Source organism: Xiphophorus couchianus, chromosome 1, assembly GCF_001444195.1.
Source record: "Xiphophorus couchianus chromosome 1, X_couchianus-1.0, whole genome shotgun sequence".
Taxonomy (NCBI): domain Eukaryota; kingdom Metazoa; phylum Chordata; class Actinopteri; order Cyprinodontiformes; family Poeciliidae; genus Xiphophorus; species Xiphophorus couchianus.
The window spans coordinates 22,592,020-22,614,381 of record NC_040228.1 but is presented as its reverse complement, the minus strand read 5'-3'; the positions used below and the strand labels follow the sequence as shown (position 1 = coordinate 22,614,381).

At 37.7% G+C, this 22,362-nt stretch overlaps 1 protein-coding gene across 2 annotated transcripts in view; it reads left to right on the top strand.

The window, feature by feature from the left end:
- Positions 1-730: 730 nt before the first annotated feature.
- Positions 731-22,362, top strand: part of scube3 (signal peptide, CUB domain, EGF-like 3) — a 112,436-nt gene continuing 90,804 nt past the window's right edge. For both annotated transcript variants that reach the window (XM_028019064.1, XM_028019056.1), the window contains exon 1: positions 731-1,245. In XM_028019064.1, coding sequence (XP_027874865.1) covers positions 1,146-1,245 — 100 coding nt within the window. In that variant the 5' untranslated portion in view covers positions 731-1,145. The remainder of the gene's footprint in view (positions 1,246-22,362) is intronic.

Genomic DNA, 22,362 nt, shown 5'->3' with positions numbered 1-22,362 from the left:
ATTTGTTTTGTTCTGGATTCTTGTTTTTGTTTGGCTCTGGCTCCCTGTGCTGCCATGCTTTTTCCTTACTTTTTTGTGTCTTAATTTCTCCATTAAGTCTTTCAACGTGATCCAGGCTCATAGCTCTTGTCTGCATTTTGGTCCATTCTCAAAATTACACCTCCTGCCAAGAGATCTCTTTCAGAATGGCATTACTGTAATAAATTAACTTTTCAAAGATGTTCCAAGTCCTGAAGTTAATGTTGGATTGCTAAGTAATTGTAAAACAAGCTTTATTGAATGGAAAGTGGAAAAAAAAAGAGAAAAAATTTCCTGAACATGTATCATAAGAAAAGGGGGCCCAACAGAAGTTCTGCTCTGGGCCTCATATAACCATGGCTCGCCTCTGCTTTAAATTATCAGGTATAAATGATGATCTCCACGCTTTACTGGGTAACTACAGAATGCAATCTCCAAGCTATTACTTTTGTCATCTGAGGCGTTTATAAACCCATCAACCCTGTTGCCCCCCCCCCTTAAGCTCTCCACCTTCTTACAACAATTGCTTTTTACCACACTGCCGTGACGGCAATTTATGTTTTTGCGCAGGTGCACGAGCCGGACCCGCACCTCTGCGCACGTGGTAACCCCCTGCTCACCTTGAGCCCAGCCAGCACCTGCGTATAAGTTCCTGCAGAACAAAAAAAGAGAGAGAGGAAGAAAGAGAGAGAGGCTGAGGTAGGAGCTGGAGCGTCGGAGGAGTCAAGAGCACTGATCGGACGCTCCTTCCTCTCTCCTCCCCCTTTAGACCCCGTCGAGCACTCCATCTCTCGCTCCTTTCCCCCCTCTCTCTCTCTTTCTTAAATTGGCACCGTCTCTGAGCTCGAACCATGATAACAGAACAGGCTTATTGCGCTCCGCGTTGTAGGGCTCTCCTCAACCCCGATCACTTTAAACTGAAATAAGAAGACGTTTAGAGGAGAGAGAGGGGGGAGAAAAAAAAAAGAAAAAAAAAAGGATCGCACCGTATCCTGTCAGCGGGTGCTCAGGAGGAGTAGCAAGACACTATATTTCTGCCACACACACCCTTCTATGTTCTGTGTGCTCCTGCGCATCGCAGATCCCAGAAAGTGTTCCTGTCGTGTTGAACTAAAGGAAAAGTTACCATGTATCTGCACGCTTTGGTACGCGCAAGCCTTGGATTTGTGGGTTTCCTTTTGGTCGCCTTTGTCCAACAGTCAGCTTCAGGAAGTAAAACCACTCAAGGTAAGTTGTCGCCTCCAAGTGCCTTTCATTTTACTAATTGCAGCCGATCATGTGCCTAAATTAATCAGACTGAAAGCAAACACGTGTCCAAACCACTTAGAATCAATATCAGGGGCGCCCACAGAAAGTTTTTAAAACGGGTGGCCAGATTTTTTTTTTTTTTTTTTTTTTGAGGGGGTCGGGGGCACATAATCTTGGGGGTGGCACTTAACAACCAAAAGCCAAAACTAAGTTTTGTTGTCATGGGATAGAAAGAGGGCTAAGGAGCAAGGTTGGATTTATAAAGAAGCACCAATCAATCGGGTCAATTTTACCTTTATCCGTTTTGTAAAATGCATAAAAAAATAAGTGAGTTAAACCATTTTAGACCCAGAAAAATGTAATCCAGGACCATGAACACCTACTTTTTAGAGTTGAATAAAAATCAGGCAAAAGTTCAGGTAGCTTTAATGTAAAAATGTGGGAAATCTTTCAATTTTAAATTTATTTATTTTGTTGACAAAATAAAACAAGAAATACAAATATATATATATATATATATATATATATATATATATATGTTTTTTTTAAGTACCAGCAGAACAGACCTAACAGAAAACTGGAAATTGGTATTGGCCAGGAAAATGGTGATCAGTGCATCTTTAATTATTACTTAGTAGTTGTGCACTGCAGTGGACACAAAAAAAACTTACTTTTCTATCTTAAATTATTAATAAAATATAGAATTTAAAATGCTACAAATGAGATTTGGTTGGGCAGAAAATTTATTTGTCAGACATTATTCATAAAACATTATTTACAGATTAAAAATGACAGAGTGCATTATTGTTGTTAAACAATGTAAAAAAAAATGTCATGTAAAATTTATAATTGAAAATATGCATTCTTAAATGAGGAAACACCAGAGGCCGGTAAAAACTGTGCAAAAAATAATAATTTTGTAAGTCTAAATCACAGACGTGAAGTTCCATGTTAATCATAAGGGTGGACAGTGTTGGCACCACAGATCTGAATCAGGCAAACCATGATTACTTTGAAACAAAGATCTATAGTTTTTCAATTCCCGTTTTTTTGAAGCAGATGCTTCCTGTTTATTCTACGTCTCATTTTGCAATTATTTAATTGCTTCTTATTGTCATTCGTGCTGTGTCAATCTGCACAGTTGCTTATATTTATGAAGACTTGCCAAGACAAAAACAAACAAACAAAAAACCCCACAGTGAGACTTAAATTAAGTTTTGTTTTTTTCTGAGTTTGCTGTTGTTGGAATGAAGCTGCTTGCTTTGATCTTGAGACGGCATTGGTTGTGTGAACGGTTGCGTTTTGTAGGTAATCCTGCAGGTAATCGTAGCAAGAATACGGGGAGGTATTTGTCACAGTCTAGACAAGTATTTGACACCAGCCTGCAAGACACACACACGCACACACAAACGGTGGAGTCTCTGTCTGTCAGACACTGCAGCTACAGTGCTGTCCTCCTCCCTCATCTTGTGAGAATTCATTCAGACCAGACTGACCCGACCACCTTACAGGAACAAGAAAAGACACGGTGTAAAACCTTCGGCTCTCTGATCCTCTCTTCTTTCTCATTCCACCCCCTCTCACAGGTTTTCATCACTTAATTTTCCCACAATACAAACGCCGAGCAAAGCTACCCGAGTATTTGCATGCAAAGACACATCATGGTTTGTGTGTGAGTGGCTGATTGTGGTCAGTGATGTTTTGCACTCACAAAAAGACATCTCTCGGGCGGTCGGCAAGGCAAAAAGAGAGAGAGAGAGAGAAAGGGGGTGGGTGACTATTTTGCATCCTGGGTGGTCTGCCCCCACTTGTGGGAAAACTCAATATTTACATTTTGCAATTAGAACTACTTTTTTCTCACTTTATTCTCCACAACATCGATTACACACTTCCTTGTAGCGTGGAATGCTCCTTGGGAGCAAGCGGGGCTGTAATGGCATGCACCTGTTTGTTGGTCACCGAGTGAAATGCTCCGGACGATCCACTTGATCGACTTCTCCTCCGGTTCCTGTTTATCGGTGCAAAGCGTGCTCCTTTGCTGCGGCTCTGAAGCTATTTGTGAGCATGTTGTGGGCCTAACTGCAAATAAATATTGTGATTTAATGTTGATGACAACTCCAAGATGCTGAAAAGTCTTCAAAAATGGAAGTGGTTTAAAGAAGAAAACCAGAAAGAGATGAACAATAGCTGGATTAAAACAAAAAACAAAACAAAAAAAACGCAATTTGTTGGTTGAGTATTTATTCAGTGCAGATGTTGTCTTTCATCAAAGTCATTCTAATCATGGCACTGTTTCTGGCACCAGCCATTACTCAAAGAAAAAAAAGGGAGTGGGAGAGGAGAGAGAGAGAACGAGACAGGGAAGATTTGAGGATGTGGTGGAGAGAATGACAAAGAAGGGGAAAAATGAGAGCAGGGGAGATTAAATGCATGGAGAGAGGAGCTACAAGTGAGCAAAGAAAAAAAAGGGAGCTGTACACGTCATGGCAAATCACTTTCCCCTCGAAAGGAGTCAGGATCTCTTGCGGTGGCACCAAGGCAACGGTTGGTGTGGGGCTGACATGCTGCTGTGGCTGGCTGTGTTGGTGTAACCTCTGCTCCGGGGCCCTGAGGGTCTAAAGACGGAGAGCTGCCGGAGTGGGGTGGAAGGCCACATGCAGGCCCTGACACACTGTGGGAACCGAGCGGCCTTAGTAATATGAGGCCCAAGTGACGGGGAGGCTTACCTTGAGATGCTAACTGAGTCTGCTCTGGCTGGGTGTGATGGAAGGGAAGAAGAAATCCCCCAACGCTCACTCACCCCTCTCCTCTTGCTTTGTTTGCTTTGTCCCCGCTTCCTCTCCTTTGCACTTAATGAAGGAGCCATGCTTTTTCTTAGTCAAATGCATCCAGTGACTGCATTACACCCACTCTGTCAGCCATCGCAATCATCTCAGATGATGATTAGCAGAGCTCCATTTCATTGACTTTTATCCATTCTTCTTTATCTTCTGACATGACCAGATGTTCAGCAGGTCTGTGTAAGACCGCAGCGTCTTTATACAGTGACTCTTCTAACATTTGGGCAAAGTCATGAATCAGTTTCTGGAACTACTGTGAACCAAAAATGCCTGTTGCTAACACTGTTATCTTGCTGAAAGAAGGCAACTGTACTTTTCACTCAAGTACAACAAAGACAAATACAGTGGTTTGGAAATACATTATAAGGTTTTCCCAAGAAAACGTGCTAAGCCCAGTAGTTAGAGGTCTCTGCAGTAATTCATCCAGCGGCTCACCGTGTATTTGAGTTTTAAAAATGCTTCAAGTTGACATGAAATTTGAAAATATCACTTGATAATTATGTGTTATTGAAAGATGCATAAATAAACACAAACTATAAAGTATTTAAATATGCAAACATAAAAATAAAAAAAAACTTAAATAGGCAGTGCTAAGCCTGGTGGGGGCACGAGTAAAGCCTGGTAGCCCACCAGGCTTATAACACAGTGGGAAAACCCTGTATTATATTTAAATACACTCCATAGAAAGACGTACGATTTTGGAGATTTGTTTTTTTACATTAAATCAGACAGAAGTTTTTCTGTAATTCAGATTACCAAAGCATTTATATTTGCTAGATGCTAGTTTAATAAGAGAAATAACTTGTAGGGATTTTGTTTTATTACTTTCAAGCAGCTTGCAGTATTACAATTCCTTTCAAACAACACTTGAAACACACACTCACACATGGCCATGCCGTCAAACTGGTCTGCCTTCTAAGTAAGAGAAAAATATGGGAGTGTTGTTTCAGCCAACTGATTGACAGTGTGCAGCAACAAGCTATACTAATAAAAAGAGGTTTTTACAACCTTTGAAGGTCAATAATTATTAATGGCAATGAGAGTTTAAAAAAACAAAACAAAAAAAAAAAACACACTTTTTACCCTTTGGCCAGATTTTATCTCATAAAAATGCAAGGAATAATGTTTTTGTACTACTCACATATTTTCAACAGCTTGAGGTGTAACCATAAGTATAGCTTTTATCATTTTAAATTCTCATCCATTTTGCAAGGTATGAGAATAAGACCTCCATTAAACAGCTTGGTATGAAGCTCTCTCTTTTTATCATCTCATCATCATTAAGGACTGACTCACAGGAACAGTATGATAAAACTTTTGGTGTTTTGAAACCCAAACAGTGACAAACCTTGACATCTTCAACTGGCCCATGCGTGTATATTGGAAAGTTTTCTCATAATCTTCTAATTTGTCAGAATAAGGATGGAAGACTCCTTCCATTCATAAAGCTTTGACATTTTTATGACTTGTAATGTTGGAGGGATTGCAGGAACCTGCCGTTCTTAAGCATAAACTTTGTTGCAATCTTCTTGTGTGGGTTTTCAGTAGGCCTTTCACTTTCTATCTAGGGTTAGTTAACCTGCTTTAGCTTAATTGGTAACTATGTAAATCTGAATAGATTTTATTTTTATGAGTACAAAGCGTCTTGCTGTATGGCAGTATGGACGAGCATCTTCTCCCTGTGATGACATCCTTGTGTCACCTTGTTTAATTTTTAAATAATTCTTTAGAAAGCAATATATTGTTTTAGAAAATTCATACCTTTTCAAAAAATATTAAAATCTTGACTTTTTTGCATTTTGTCACACTGGAACACTAAACATCAAGAGTTTATGTTAAAAAAAAAAAGAATGGCACAGGAATGTGATTTTAATTATTTTCCTAATAAAAATCAGACAAGGGGAATGTCTAGATATATTTAACCTTTCTGACACTAATAATATTTAGCCTCCATTTAATATTAGCAAGAAAAGTTTCAAGATTAAATGACACAAAAACAGGTCAAAAATAAATGTATAGAGTAGCTTCAGCCTCCTATTGTCTTCATGAGTCAAAAACGTACAGCAGTAATGACGAATTGACATATGACAAAGGAAAATAGTTTGCAGCGCTTTTACACCTTGCAAGACACCTAAACTGACAGGCCTGGCAAGGAAGGCCTCTAGAAATCAAGAGGGCCATGCTGCCTTTGGAGGAGCAGCAGAGATCAACATGTATATTAAAAAAAATCTCCCTATAAGACAAAAAACAAATGCATACTACACGTTTGAAATGAAAACCATGCATGCGTTACCTTCCTTTTCACAGTTATGCGCTACTTTGGGTTGGTTCGTTACTCCTTACAAGATATATGTAAGTTTGTGCTTGTCATGTGAAAAAGTTACCAATACCAATACCTTTTCAAGGCATTTTAAAATAAAGTTTTTGACTTCATATTTATGCCCTTTGGTTGAAAGAGTTGAAGGTTGAAAGGATCATTCAGACAGAGCTTAACTCCTGCCAATCGCTGTGGCCTTGAACTCAGTAGATTGTGCTGTTTATCAGAAAGGGAGGAAAAAAGACTGGTGGCCAGAGACTGCCTTCTGTTATGTCCAGTCATAATGCCTCGACATTTGGACACCATTTTATCGTCTCTCGTCATATTCACTTTTCATTTCACTGACTGCCTGGTTGTTGCTCTGTCCTCTCACTGTACAAGTGGGATATGCAACTGTCAAACCTTCCTCTGAGAATGACATTGCCTTTAAAACAAGCAGACATAAAAGTGCCTACTTGTCTGCTTAGGTGTCATGCACAAATGAGAAACATAAGGTGTTCTTTATTCAGGCTTTCTTGGAAGGAAATGCTTCCAAGAAAGCACAGAGTACATATATTTTTGCAATCAGCATACTCTAGGAGCTTTTCATGTTCTCATTATGATCAGAGCGCTCGAGGTAAGTTCAGCTTTGTCGTGACCCCTGGTCACTCTCTGATGAGTGGGTGGAGGTTACCTGTCCAGTTTCTCTTTAAGCAGAAATTAAATGTTAGCATCTCATCTGTTCCTTTAAATCACCCCTCTGGGACAAATAGAGTTTCATTGAATTGTTTGAAACTGGTGCTCCTTGGAAGCTGTGGATGTTGTTCATGAGAAGAGAGACTTTATCAATATTATCTTGGCATTAGTAGAGTGGTGGAAAAAAAAATCTAATTCTGTCTAAAACATTAAATGTATGACTGACTGTTTTCTGTAAAAATGTCAAAAACTCTGGATTCAGGAAACTAGATTTTTTCCACTGAATGTTAACAATTGCATCAAGTCAATATACTGTACTTGCTAACATATTAATGCATCTTGGAGTTTTCTCCATATTGCTATGTTACAATGTCAAGTTTCGAGGAATCTCCTCAAAGCTTGTTTATCATTTGTGATAATTCTACAGTGAAAGGGACATTATTTATGTTCTTTAAGTGAATGTTTATATATATATATACACACACACACACACATCTAAAATGTGTGTTGTGCATTTGTATTCATCCCCAGTGAGGAAAGTGCCTACACTAAATTTGCACATCTATAGATTTAAACTTTTGCCCACTCTTCTTTTGTAAAATAGCTGAAGCTCTGATTGCATGCAGATCATCTGCAAACAGGAATTTTCATCTCTTGCCAGTTCTCAGTTAGATTTAGACACTTTAGTCCTGCTTGAAAGTGAAGTTGTGTCCCAGTGTCTTCAGGCTCTTAAAGATTTTCTTCCAAGATTGGCATAAATTGGCCTGTGCAGCTTCATCCATCTTTCCATTAACTCTAGCCAACTCTCCTCCCTCTGCCCACAGCATAATACTACCACCAACATGTTTTACTGTAGGGCTTGGTTGTTCAGTGTTAGTTCCTCAGTACATGGCGTTTTACATGAAGGTCAAGAGCTTAACATTTTGATCTCATTTGACTTGAAAACATTTTTCCACAGAAAAAGTTTTTGTTGTTTTCCTACACGGCTTGTAGCAACATGCAAAGTCAACTCATTATTGGCTTCATTTAACAATGACTTTCTTCTTTTCACTCATCTCTAATAGTAGTTTAAGTCTAAGCCTTTTTCTGTCTAAAGATTTTTCCACCTGAGGTGTTGATCACTTCAGCTCCTCCAGAGCTTCTTTGTCGGTTTTAATGTCTCTTTTAAAGTCTTTGTAAATCCTTTCTCTTTATTTGGTGTGTGAGCTGTTCAAAGATTGATATATGTTTTTTAAACTGACCCGGCTTTAAACCTCTCCTCAATTTTACTTTGCCTGCCTGAACTGTCTGTTCCTCAGCCTTCATGATATTTGATCACTGATATTTTCTGAGGGCTTCACAGAACAGCTGGATTTATACTGAGATTAGATTACACACATGTAGCTTTACTATTTTCTCATTAAATAAATTAGGGGGATTTGTCTATTACAAAAAGTTCAGATATAAGATTTCAAGAGTGTATTTGTTTTGTGACAATGAATACTTTTGCAAGGGACTGTATTTGACTTGGTATTTTCTACAGTAACTGCATTTATAGGTGGTTTAACCTAGTAGGAAGTGATTTCTTGTCTTCTTGTATTAAAACTATAAGCCTAAATCTCCACAATGCTTATTTAAAGGTTGCTTGGGTTAATGAAAGATTAATTACACACATGCATTAGCTTTCTCACACATTTACATCTGATAAGACACAAGCTTTATTAAAAAGGGATTGAACAATCACAAAGCAATTAACACTCCTGTGTCTTCATTGTCATATTTAGCGTAAGTAGATTTCTTTTTGGTACGTCACCTGTTAGATCTGTAGGAATGTGAAAAAGCTGAAAAGCAATCAACATGCTTTTATGCTTGTTTTTAAATTTTTGTCTTAATTCGTTCATATAGTTTGTCTGGCCTGTAACTAACCAGTAAGTGTCTTGTGTCTATTTTTTTTAACCCTGCTGCAAATCAAAATGATCACAGAGGATTGCAAAGCTATGTTGAACTTAGCTTTTCTTGAGATGCCCTCCTTTGCTTTTCTTTGATAATTAAAACTGATGTCATTCCTAATACCTTGTGCAACTACCTGAAACCAGGCAGAACAAAGACCTTGTTTATTCCATACACAATCCAAGGTTTTCCTCTTGTTTGCTCAGCCTTGCTATGTGAATAAAATGTAGGGGCTGATGTCAGCATGCAGTTTAGTAAAGCTTTGCAGAGACAGTTTGTACACAGAAAGGAAATCACATCTCAACCTTCCTGATATATAATTTAACAACGGAGAGGCAAATAAAGTTGACATTTGCAGACTTTAATTTGTTTGTATCGCTGTTGGTTAGACAAAGTTAATCAACTAAGAGATGGTTTATATATTCAGAGAAGAGGCAACGCCACAGAGTTTGTGGGAGAAAGAATTCACTGTAAAACATAATTTTACAGGATCGTTTCCCGACCTGATGACCTTTCCTGCATGTCTTCCCCCTCTCTCATTACCCACTTTCCTGTCTGAACACTAGAGTCAATAAAATCTTTAAAAAAAACCACAAAACATTTGGTATCTTAATTGTGTGACTGACGTTATAAAATCAAACTACGTCTGGCATAACGAAAGCAATAAAATGAGAACCAGTTTGTCCTGAAAGGGTGTACTGCTTTGTTGTGCTGCATGTCTTACGGATGCAGAGATGGGCACCAAGGCGCTGGCACAAATCCTCCAGCTCCCTAATGACCTGTTTTCTCTGAGCACTATGGCACGAACCGGTGTTGTTTGATATGCTGTGTTCTAGTCCGACGTTTTCAGGAGATTGCTAGGCTCTGGGCAGGCAGAGTTAAACCCAAACGTCTAACTCACTAGTAAATCCCATTCTTGCTTGCAACAAGAACGGGACGACTGCCAGCCATCAGGACCCCAGAAGCCAGCAAATCATAGTGGGTGTTCCCAGTCTCTTGACACCGCCATGGTCACTCACCCCAAGCTCTCAAACCCAGTTTCACCCCATTCATGCTCCCACACCCTGAATAACCCAAGCTCGAAGAAGCATTTTCTTTCGCTGTTGCTGGAATATGCCTTACAACAGCATGAGATCTTTCTGAAAGTACTAACATACTTTGCTTATCAAATCAGTAATGAGAAAAAAAAAATTCAAAAAGAATGGCTTGAATGTGTATGTAAACAAGATGCATAGCAAGGTCTAATAAGTTTATCAAACAACTTGCAGAAGAGCTGGATTGAAGTTTAATGTCAGCTGAACTTCTGAGACGGTGGAAGTGACCGCTGCTGAAGAAGATTTTTATCCTCTTCTACTTACAATTTTTTACTTAAAATATCAGAATGTTGGAATGTCAATGATATAATGTGAAATAGTACCTACACAAAATCCAATGTCATCGTTAAACATTCAAAATCAGAAATCTAAATGGATTTGTTGTTCATACTTTTAAGTAGAGTTGGAGAAAATAGATAAAAATACAAAATTGATCAAGAGACCTTGGTGAGACCTTGGCGACCTAGATTTCTTTCTTTGGTACATCCACAACAACTTTGAACCTAGCGGTTTGGAAACTCATCAAGGCTTTACAGTACAGAAAAATACAGAAAGTACTTTAATCTAAACAGTGTGGTCCAAATGATGGTTCTCTTAATGTGGCATTGTGGTTAAATGTAGAAAACTGTCCTCTGTCCATGGCCTTCCTGTACAGATGTGGTAGTTTATTGATGACATCCCTGTTGATGAGTTGGTACTGATGGAACTCTGACCACCATTCATGTAATATTGCTTGGATGCAATATTACATAGACTAGAACATGTCAGGTGAAATTGTATTAAAATCCTGCTTTCAAATAACCATTCAGTCTTAACCTCATATTTTGATACCCCTGTATGTCAGCTGAAGACTTGGTGAGACCTCAAAGCACCCCAGCCAAACTCACCAGGTCTTAGATTATTAATCCATTCAGCGGTCGCATCACAGACTTTGCGTTTGTTTTCATGTTTTATGACTTACTGATTTTGGAACTGTGGAGAAGATCTCAGATGTTTCTCCATCCGTCCTTCCTTCTTTTGCCCTCCCACTTATTCTTCTCTGTGACCTCGGGGCTGAATAATGGGGCTGCGTCTGTCTTTAAGAGTTCTGTGGGGTCAGGGAGGGGCGTCATTATTAGGCCAGGCTATGTTGGTCAACCTTGTTGGAATGGGGGGTTGGGGGCCGGAGAAAGAGCCTTGTTTACAGACTGTGCATGTTTACATTCCTAATGGTAAGCGCCAGTTTTAGTGACTGCTGGAAGTGAAAGGAAATGCTCTTATTCTGCTTAGTAATGGAAAAATCCAGCCCCAATACATCCAGGAATCCAGATGAAAAAAGCCAAGTTATTTATTTGGTGGGCTCTAGCCTGTGCATTGTGGGCAGAAAGAGGAATGACTTCACTGATGAATCTGACACTTCCTAAATGGACAAGGGCATGGGAAAAACTATACAATTCCCTGCTGTATTTAGTGAACCCCACTGAGCTCCACATTTAAGTTCATTTCGGGTTGTTTTTGTAATAATATTAAGGTGAATCCCTGGTTTCATATTTGTCATCCATCATGCAGGCATTTAGGTATACATGTTATTTTCAATCTGTAAATCACCTCTTTGTTTTTAAAATGAGTTTAATAAATTATTCATAAGTGTAGAAATGGTCTTACTAAGCAGTCTGTATCTCTCAAATGCTATATATGTATATTTTGAAGATAAACTAATTTACAACTTCAGAAAGGGAGATTATTCACACTCACTCAGGAAAAACTCTCTACAATAACTGTGGAGGAGCTGCAGGGACCCATGGCTTAAGTGGATCCACAGAAAGACCTGCACTGTATATTGAATTGCTTCTCCCATTACATAGTCAATATATGCAATGTTCCAATACCAAACGACAGCTTGGATGCAATATTACATAAACTAGAACATTTCAGGTGAAATTGCATTAAAATTCTGCTTTCAAATAACCTCCATCCCCAATCTTGATTACAATGATCATCACAATTTGTCACTGAGATCACGTCTTCGTCATGATGATGTGATAATTATTGACATAGCCATTATGATTTGTTGTAGGTTTTTCTACAGCCTTAGTTTTTAATTACCGGTACAAGTTCTGTTAATATATTGACTTTTTAATCTAGATTATTTTTTATCTTTCTGCATTCACCTGCCTTCAGTCTGACTTGTACATCAGTTCTTCGGTTTATATACATAGTGGCCGTTATGAGTGGTACCTTTTTAAAGAACCTTGTTTTTCCTCATACTTTTTCATAACAAGCTCTTTGAGTTCCTGGGTTCTGTTTGAAATTTTTTGAAGGATCTTTTTGAGGATTATGTGCCTTTGAAGCACCCTTAGTTTGTTTGGTTATTCATTAAAACTTAGTTTGTCGTCTGTTGGCTCTGCCTGTTTGAGTCCCAATTTGAGTCCTTCAATTATACATCTCCTGTACCTCTGCCAGAAAAATCTGAGGCAGAAATTAGTAAACAAAGCCAAGAGACAGTCTATGCAAAAAGGTTTCACTTTGTTTTTATTAATACATTGCTGCTGCTTTGTGTTAAATGTAGGATGCATGCACATTGAAACCATTGGCAGGCATACAAAATGTGAAGAGGAATAGACATTTTCGCTTGTTAGCAATTACCAGTATGTTTCCTGTGATTGATCATATAAATTGAAATTCAATTTTTATTTTATTTTAAATGATATAGGCAGGTCTACGCTAAGTTTTTAATATCATTTATCCAGGTTTAGACCTACAGACATAAGAAATAATCATTTTATTTAGTTTTTGTTTATCATGTTTTCAGGGTCTTTACTAGTAAAGTTTTTTGAGCTTTCTGATATTTTTATGTGATGTACTTATTTATGTATGCATTACTTTATGTCAAAAACAGTAAACAAGCTAATTGAGATCACTTTGGTTTTTATCTGGAATGGTGCTATACAAATAGTTACACTTAGTTACAAAACTCAAATTAGGTAAAAGAAATGATTTCTGTTGGGTTTTGTTACAAAGTAGCTTCTTTTAAAGGAAAAAAAGTGAAAATGTATCATACCTTGTTACGTTTGAGCTTCTCAGAAACATTGCTTAGTAAAGGACACGCTTTTTTTTATGCAAGAAGTTAGCATTTCTAACTTTTGCTTTGCCCTGTTGAAACCTATGACCAACAATCCTTTCTCCCATCAGCCTTATGTGAGCAAAAACTTGTATCTGATTTTCAATCTGTTAGTAAAGTGAACCCAAAGGAAATGAAGCATTTTACAAGCGAGAGGTTAGTGAGCTGGCTCGGTAATGAACTGCACATCCAGGTCACTGAGCTCCACCTTTTGCAAGTAGCAGTAGTTAATAGCTGCTTTACAGCTTAGACAGACAAGCATTCACTTTATACGTCCGTTTGACAGGAAACAACTAAAAATATCACACCCGTGCTGTAATTGCTACTTTGCTGTCTTTATAGTTGGTACTGTATCTGGCCAAAGCAGCCACCAATGAATGTAATTGCTGTGTGCAAAGTGGAAAGTGTCATGTCAGTTAGCTCTGCTTGGATTTATATATGTTACACAGCTGGACTAAGTGCCACCCTTCCTGCGCATAAAATATGCTTCATGAGGCTGCAAGAAATCACTAACAGTTGAGGAGAAATGCTAAGAGGAAAGAAAAATCTCTTGCAAGTAACAAATTATTTTTTGTCCCTTCAGCTCCTCGTAAAAGATTTTCAGTAGTAATGTCCATTTACAAGACACAACTTCTGATAACGACACCATCATGTTAGCTTCTGTGTATTGAACTTATTATTACTCTACGATTCACTTAATTACTGTAATAAGTGTTTTCCTTCAGGAGGTGGTCTGGAGGTTTGTGACTCATAGTCTATTAAAGCCACACATGGTAAAGGAAAGGAACCAGATGCCTGGACCATCAAAATCACAGAATGGCCACTGTTCAGTCAGAACTTGAGGTACCTAGAGAAACCCTCAGTAAATGACACGCTTTTTATTCTGATGTTTCCAGGCTTTCGTCCTTTCTGTTTCACTGAGAGGACTATGAAATGTTTATGGAAGTGCTGACAGATTGAAGAAGCTGGCACAAAGATTCAGTGTTTGCTGGTGTGAACTGCCTCCCATAATTGACACAATAATACAGGTTTAGCATATACAGCACCCTCTACAGGAGGACGAATTTTTAGTTTGCCGGCTGAGTTCAGCAGATTTGAATTTAAACTGTCCTGGTTATTCAAAGTTCAAGTATCCTGAACTTTATCAAAGTTTCCTGGCATTTCGAAAAGAAGCAGACCAAGACTAAAAGCTGAATATTAGTCTCATCTGACAAGACCAAATGGTTCCAGTTAGTTTTAGTGGTGTTTAGCAAACTCTTCACACTTAAACTTTTTACACAGAGACCTGGTTCACATGTGGATCATTTTAGCCATTTCCTGACTTCTAATGAATACCACACAATTTCTCTTGTCTTTTCCATTTTCAACAGTGGCTTGTTAGACTGGCTTCTTTATCATTTCTTGTGCATATATCATGGGGGGAGGGGGGAAAATCTGAGTCAGTGGAATCAGTAGAGGATATCTTTTGATTAACTTTTGGCTTTTAATCCTATTTTAGAATAGGATTTAATAACAATAAAATACTTTTCGCATATGAACAAACTATGGACCCACAGTCCCCACATATCAAACCTGCTGCTACCAGTATGACATTGCATTTAAATTTTTTCCCAAAATTTCATCTTTTTCTTAACTTTTTGATTTTATTCTTCAAATCTAATATCAGATTTATTCCAGATAATTTAACTTTATTTTATGATAGAAAATTAAACTAAATCAGCAAAAAAAACTTCACTTTTTTCTCCTTGTCACTTTTATTCTCTTTTGGAAAAATAAATACTTTTTATTCCCTATAATTACATTAATAAAATGGACAAATAAAACAATAATTTACGTAAGTTGAAATTTGACACCATTTTCTCAAATTACTAGATATTTGAGTCAAGACTTAATTTTATAATATTAATTCCTAAAATTTTGTGTTGCTTCTAAAAACGTCAAACTGTGACCTTTTATGTTAATTTGTGGTTTTTTTCGTATGAAACAGAATTTCCTACAGTACGCCTCTGTATTTTGTACAACCTCAGTTGGCACTATTCAGGTCTTTGCTTGACTGTAAAACATTTTTGCTGCATGGTCTGCATGCAAAATGTGTTGTGTGCACCTTAACAAAACAGTTATTTTGTTGCAGACATTAGCACTAATGAGTGGATCCAAGCAAGAAATAAGCCCCTAAAAGCCTGCTTACTACTTATACTTAAAGGCCCTGCATATAATGGCAGAAATTAATGCATTCATAATGTATTTTACCTCGCTAACTTGTCTGAATCTCATCTTGCATGTTCCTATCTACGCCTCTGTTTTCATTGGATTATTCTGAGGCTCAGTGGTCCAAGCAAGGAGGGACATGGGCCTCTGAAGTTGTGATCACAGTATTTGAAAGCCTAGGATCAGTCAGTGGTTTTGACTCCTAAACGTTTTAGAGTGTGTGAAGGATGAGTGTAAATATCCCAAATGGAAGCGGTGGATATTTTTATTCAAAACCTTTTAGAGGCTAGCTGGACAGCCAACAGTGTGTTCCTTCATTAGCTCAGAGGGAAAAATGGGCAGTAGCTCTGGTGAGATGCTAAATCTTGTCTCATGTTGACGTCTGCATTTCATCTAAATCTTTTTTTTTCTTTGTGGTTTGGAGGGTGGCCAGTGTGCTGCCCTGATTGACCTAAAAATGCCCCGGTGTGCAATAAAGGGTCCTCTCAGATCCACGTTTTAACAAAAAGATTCAGACGGCTTTGTATCAGAAATGTAGGTGATGAGGTGAAAACTCCCTTCAAGCACTCTTAAAAATTCCTGTCAATAAACATAAGAAATTGTTTTTATTGTCATTCACACTATTAGAAACAACAGACATTGCATAGAATATCTATTATTATAATTTTAAAACATATTTAGTTTAGATCTTGAATCTGATTTGTTTGGTTTTCATCTTTATGTCCACATATAAGTGTTCAGTAACCAGATTTCAGCCAAAGCTTTGAGCATGTTCAATTCATTTACTTTCTGGACTTGAAGAGGAAAACATCTCTTGTAGTTGTGAAGGACTGCTAGATGAGGACTGAACCACCTGTGAATGCTTTGTGACAGACGAAGGACCCACAAAAGCAACTATTGTTCATTGAGAAGAGTTAATAGCAAAATAGAAATAGAAAAAGAATGCTAGATAGCTCCGAGTACTTGCCAAATACAGCCACTAAGTTAGCAGTGAAACATTGAAAATTTAAGTATTCGGAACATTTTAAGATTCACTGGACAATATTTTTACATGCACAGATTTTTCAGATGTCTGCCATTTTAGAAAATGCTTATTTCCAGATATGATGTCTGGCTTGAATGTTGGAATATTACATTGAAATCCGATTGTTGCTGAAGACCCTCACTCTTTGTTTCCATACAGAGTTTCTGCTCAGTTCCTAAAGTATTATTTAGACCTTAACTCCGTCTTGCTCAACCGCAATCTGAACTGTAGTGTAAGTGTGGTTTAAAGATAGATAATTACAATACTTTTCTCTGTAATTATACTCAGTTTGACAAACACTGTGATCACAGGAACAATCTTTTAAGGTCTTGAACTCAGTAGCCTTCCTCCTCTACCACAAAGAGCTGATGAAAAGGAATCTGAAATGGACCTTGTGGAAAAAAAAGGGAGTTGTACTTTGCTTTTCCTACACATATATCTGTTATTCTAACAATTTTTATTGCTCCCGTAAAGAGCATCAGTCATTCTGGTGCTATAGACTAATATTTAGAAACTGCTTGCAGGCAGCGTACATTCTGCTACAATATTCGGGTCTCCAATCAGTCTATTTCTGTCTCTGGAGCACGGTTGATGGGTCGAAAGGGGAGCAGGTTTGGGGCAAAGCAAACAGTGAGGGTCTCAAAACTCCAAGTAAACATTACCCTGCATATGAACTGCACACCTTTGGGCCTGCAATTCTCCCACACACTCACACTTGTGCTCCAGCTTCTCCAGTCTCGTTTCTGGTCACACACTCTTCAGCCGGCCCAGTTAAATGCGCTGCTTATCCTGAGGCCTTCCCATAAATCAGGGAGGAAACACACCTCTGACAAGGTCTCACCTCCACAGCCAGCAGCCCTCTTAGGCACCTCTGACTCTAATGTGAGGCCTGCTTTTGAAAGAAACAGAATAAGTTTACACTGAAATGCTCTTAACAACTTTTTTTTCAATTTAATTTGTTTGATTCATCTACAGTTGGGGGCAAAATAATGATGCCCTACTTTAGTATTTACTTTGTTCAAAATAAATATTCACATCGATGTCTTTCTTGTTTATTTGTCTCTGTAAAAGAAAGTAGCATGATTACAGATAAACATAATAAATTAACTTTGTTTTAATCAATAAAGATATGTTGTACTTGGTTTACGCGAAACATACAACATCACATCTTAGACTCTGTCCAAAAACGATTATTCTAGAAGTTCTGGTCTTTGTCTTCATTCTTTCTGGCGAACTTGTTGTTGTTAGAGAGCAAAGATTCTTACTCACCTCTGAGGAATATTAAATGTTCGCCATTGATTTATGATTGGACCGGAGTTTACTTTCACATCAACAGTTTTGTGTGAATTTGCTTGGACGATCAGAGCTAAGCATGTTAGTGGTTGTTTTTAATGTCCTCACTTGTGTATTGCTTTCTATTCTGTGAAATGGCTGCATAAACGGTTCTTAAATTACTTATCTAGCTAAAGCTGCTAAAGTTTTCTTTCTGACGGCCTCAAACAACTCTTGGGATGTCACCGTGGTTCTCACTCTAATGTAAACTGTTAAGAGCAGACAATCTAAAGTCTTTGGTTGCGTTCACAACAAACGAGTTATGCGCGTCAAAAACGCATCTGATGCTTCAAATTTGACGCGTGTGCAGTTTGAATACAGATGCTTGACATTTTGCTCCACACTTAGCATTTTGCGCGTTGGGCATATCTGGTTTACATTCTAAATCTATGTGGAGGTGCGCCAGACGCGTCAAAATTACTCTAGGCGTTGCCGGGTGATTTGTCGGACGCGTCAAACGCTCAAAACATTCCAAACACTTAAAATCGCGCCGCATTGGATGCATGAAACATGCCACGATGGACCACAAATAGACTTTGAATGTTAACCAGATGCGCCTGACACACGAAATTGATGTGAACGCACCACTGAATGTGAAACAAACTTCTCATCTTACACACCTGATGTCATCCATCGAAAGTAGGAACAGATGTAGAGGTGATCTAAATTATTTTTCAGCAGATATAGTTTTTTTTGTTACATTTAAAAAAAAATAAAAGATCCTTTTAAATTTGATTATTTAATAATATTTCCTGAATGAATGTTATTAATCAGCATTGTTGAGAAGGATATCAAATATCCATGTCCAAAAATATATTTAAAAAAAACACCCAAATGTCCTAATTTGTCATGGCTGTGTAAAAATGCCCTAACCTACTGTCATCAGTCTTCTTTGCTGAGGAAAAAGATGTACGTCCAGGGATTTAGTGCAAGTCTAACAGCAAATTTAAAAAATGTATTGAGCAAGAAGAACATCATGTGTGAATCACTTCCAGGCAAAATGTTTTTCATTATTCTACGACTTCCTCTCATCCAACAAAATCATTAAATTCAATATTCCAAGGATGTCAGTGGGTTTAAACAAAGACTCGCACCATTTGTGGATTTAATATGCTTAAGTGCCTGAACCAGAGGAGTACTTCAAGAGCAGCAATATTCAAAATGACACTATCCCTGGAGGAAACTGTTTAAACATCTGAGCCATTGCCCAACATGTCTTTCTACTTTAGTTGTTTTGACGTTGTTTATCCATCCTTGTCTCAAAGCGCCGACTTCATTCTCAGCCGCTTCAACTTGTTTCCAACAACTGTGATTCCTCAACACAAAAGAATTAAACTCTCAATGAAAAACACAATCTTTTCATCTCAGAGCATGAGTCAATTACCAAACAGCATTACTGAACACATTGTACTCAGAGGATCGTCTCCTGGACTGGAGCAAAAAGCTGTATTGGTTCTGACATGTTTATTTCCATGGCAAAGCCTCTTTGGCTTTCCAGCAATACCAACATATGTAGCTTTTGTTGTCCATGTGTCTGCTGGAAGGCTCCCAGTCGCCTTCATGGCTTGATTTTTAAACAGTGCTCTGACAGACGTGGATTATTCAAGTTTATGGGGCCAGCCTTTCTTCAGTTGTATTTATTTGATTTTCCTTGGCTGAAATCAAAGACAGCGGGAGAGTGTGAGACCCATTTAACATTTAACAAAGGTGTTTTATCACTAACCTGGGAACTTCAAACAATTTCAGTTGGTTTGACCAGTCAGTTGTTTATTCTTGCATCTAATTAAGATACAAAAAATAACCCCATAGTTGAAAAATCAAATGTTAAACTCAATACTTCTCCTTGTAGAGTGTCAAATAACTTAGTAAAATGTTCAGCTCTGGTAGTTGCTAAACGACTGGTGAGGAAAAGCTTCAACATTAGCAAACCTAGGAAAACAGCCTTATTGCTCCATGTGGATGCTGTAGATGTTGATACAAAAGACTGAATTATCCTAGCAAACCACCCAACATGTGTACTTCATTTAAAGATAAACACGAGGCAGAAGATGAAACATTACATTTGGCATCAGTGGTACTAAAGAGATAGATGGAGTACTTCAGATGTGGAGCTTCATATTGAAGATTTATTAAAGATCTTAGCTTTTGAAAGTATTAGAAGTCCTCTGTCCATCTATGTTGTTTTTCATATCTTGAAAAAATCTAAAAATTTCTATTTGTCCTTGTTAGTTTCCAGTGTTTCCAGTCTATGTTAACTGGAGTTAATGCATAAATTCTATGTTGGACAAAATAGCCAAGTGAGAAAAAATGGTAGTATGCCCTCCAGCCCTTAGCTCAAGATAGCCTAAGCCACTACAACTATAAGTTTTGTCCAAAAAAAAAAAGTTTTAGGTGCAGTCTTAAAAGTAGATAGGGATTCTGCCTCACAGGCTGAACCTGGGATCTGATTCCACAGGAGACTACCTTTTCACTTTTAGAAAATCTGCTTGATTATCATGAGATTTTTACACAAGAAGTAGATTTTTAAATGGCATGCTGCATTTAACAGAGAGCAAACTAAATTTAGCTATAAGAGGAAACATAATCTCTGCTTTCAGTTCTCGTCAGACCTCTTGCTGGAAGAATTTGAATAAGATGAAGGCTTTTGGCTAAATTTTTGGGGCCTCTTGATAGTAAAAATTGCAATAGTACAGCCTTGGAGTAATGCATTGACTAGTTTGTCTGTGTTAGTCTATGACATGTTTGTAATGTTGGCACTCTTGCAAAAGTGAAAGGAGAATCTCTGTTCATTTCCAGTGCCATTTTCTTCATATGAGGATTACGGATTTTTCATTAGCTATTGGCTTCTGGTACTTACTGTTTTACTAGACTTGTGTTGAACAGAATAACAATTTATTGGAAATTATGTGTAAATTGCAACTTTTCTTAAATGCCAAACAATGTATATTATGCAATATACATATATATTTTTATATATGTATATTATGCAATTAAAAATATTACTATATCACACACATTTTCAGAATAAAAATTAGAAACACTGAAAAAGGACTAGCGTGTGACATGTTCTTACATTAAATCTTTATAAGAGATGTGTTGTTTTTTTTACATATTTGTTAAAACTGTTACTCTATCATGTCAGGATGGTATTAGACAGATAATCAGTGTAAAAAAAATGGTGCTTCTCTGCCTTGTCCCAGTGCTAACTAGAAACAACCAATCAGAACTAGGAGGACAGTTTTAGCACTGTCAATCATGCTTGTGTAGTTTGTTGTGGCCCATCCAATTTAGGTCTAGGGAAAAAAGATTGTTCTCATTTGACCAGGTTGTTTTGGATAGATATTTTCTTATCACTTGAAACCTGCATTGTTTTGTATTCTCTGGTTATTTGATCTGATATTCAAATTACCTCTCTTCTTACTTTTGTTTTTAAATGTTTTAATGATTTTGTCCTGCTGTACCTCTGAGCTTCTTCTCAACCCCTCAGGTCAGCCAACCAGCAACTTTTGTAGGTTTTGAGGTCCAGGTGAAATCTCAGAGGGGTCAGCGCCTTTTCTGTTGTTGCCCCTCAACTCTCTAGTAACCTGTCTCTGCATGTTAGAGAGGTTTCTTCTCAGCTTGCTTTTAAAACTTGTCTAAATACCTATTTTTATTATTCAGCTTCCAACATCAGTAACAGTTTGGCCTTATTTGTTCTTTCGTGTTTTGTTTTGTTTGATTGTACTTAATTTTCGTCAGTCATACTATATTTGTCATATATGTTTTTCTTTTTAATATGTGCTTTTAGTATGCAGTTATGTGCAGCACTTAGTTTCCGCTGTGGTTCTTTTGAAGTGCATAAAAAATGAATAAAGTTGATATAGTATGATATTAAAACTAATTTGATGATCTAAAACATGCAAGTGTAAGGAGAAAAAAAAGCAAAAGCAGAAAAAAACCTGCGAGCTGGCAAATATCTTTTTACAGCACCGTATATTTAGTTTTAAGCTCCTGCAGTTTTAGTAACAGGGATTTACAGCATGGTTGCACTGTGAAATAGTGGTTAGCAGTGTAGCCGCATAACTAAACTGTCTAAAGTTCATATCTCTATGCTGAGTTTTCCTTCCTTCTCAGTGGGAGTGTGTTTTCAGTTCTGTTTTCTTCCACAGTCTGAAACAAAATACATGCTTGCTTAATTTGTTACTGTGAATTAATCTTAGTGGTTAGTGTGCATGGATGCATGTCTTGTATCCGGCTGCATTGTTTGTGTTATGAACGAATAACTTTTAGTGTTGACTCCATGTTTTATTTCTTGAGTGCTGGAAATAGACACTTCAACTCTAAGGAACTGAGGAATCATAAATTAAAGGTTAGCTGCATGATTTTACTAGCTCAGGTGGTGTTGGCAAACACAGAAGCTGTATTATTTAATGCCCTACATGGGCTACAGACTGCAGTCTGCTATCTCCGATTTCTGTGAAGCCAAGCATCAACATAGAAGTTATATAACATCCCAAACTCTTATAAGCTAAAGCGCAGAGCTGTTATTTTGCAGCCAACAGGCAATAAAAGCATCAAACACGATTAGAATTTTAAAC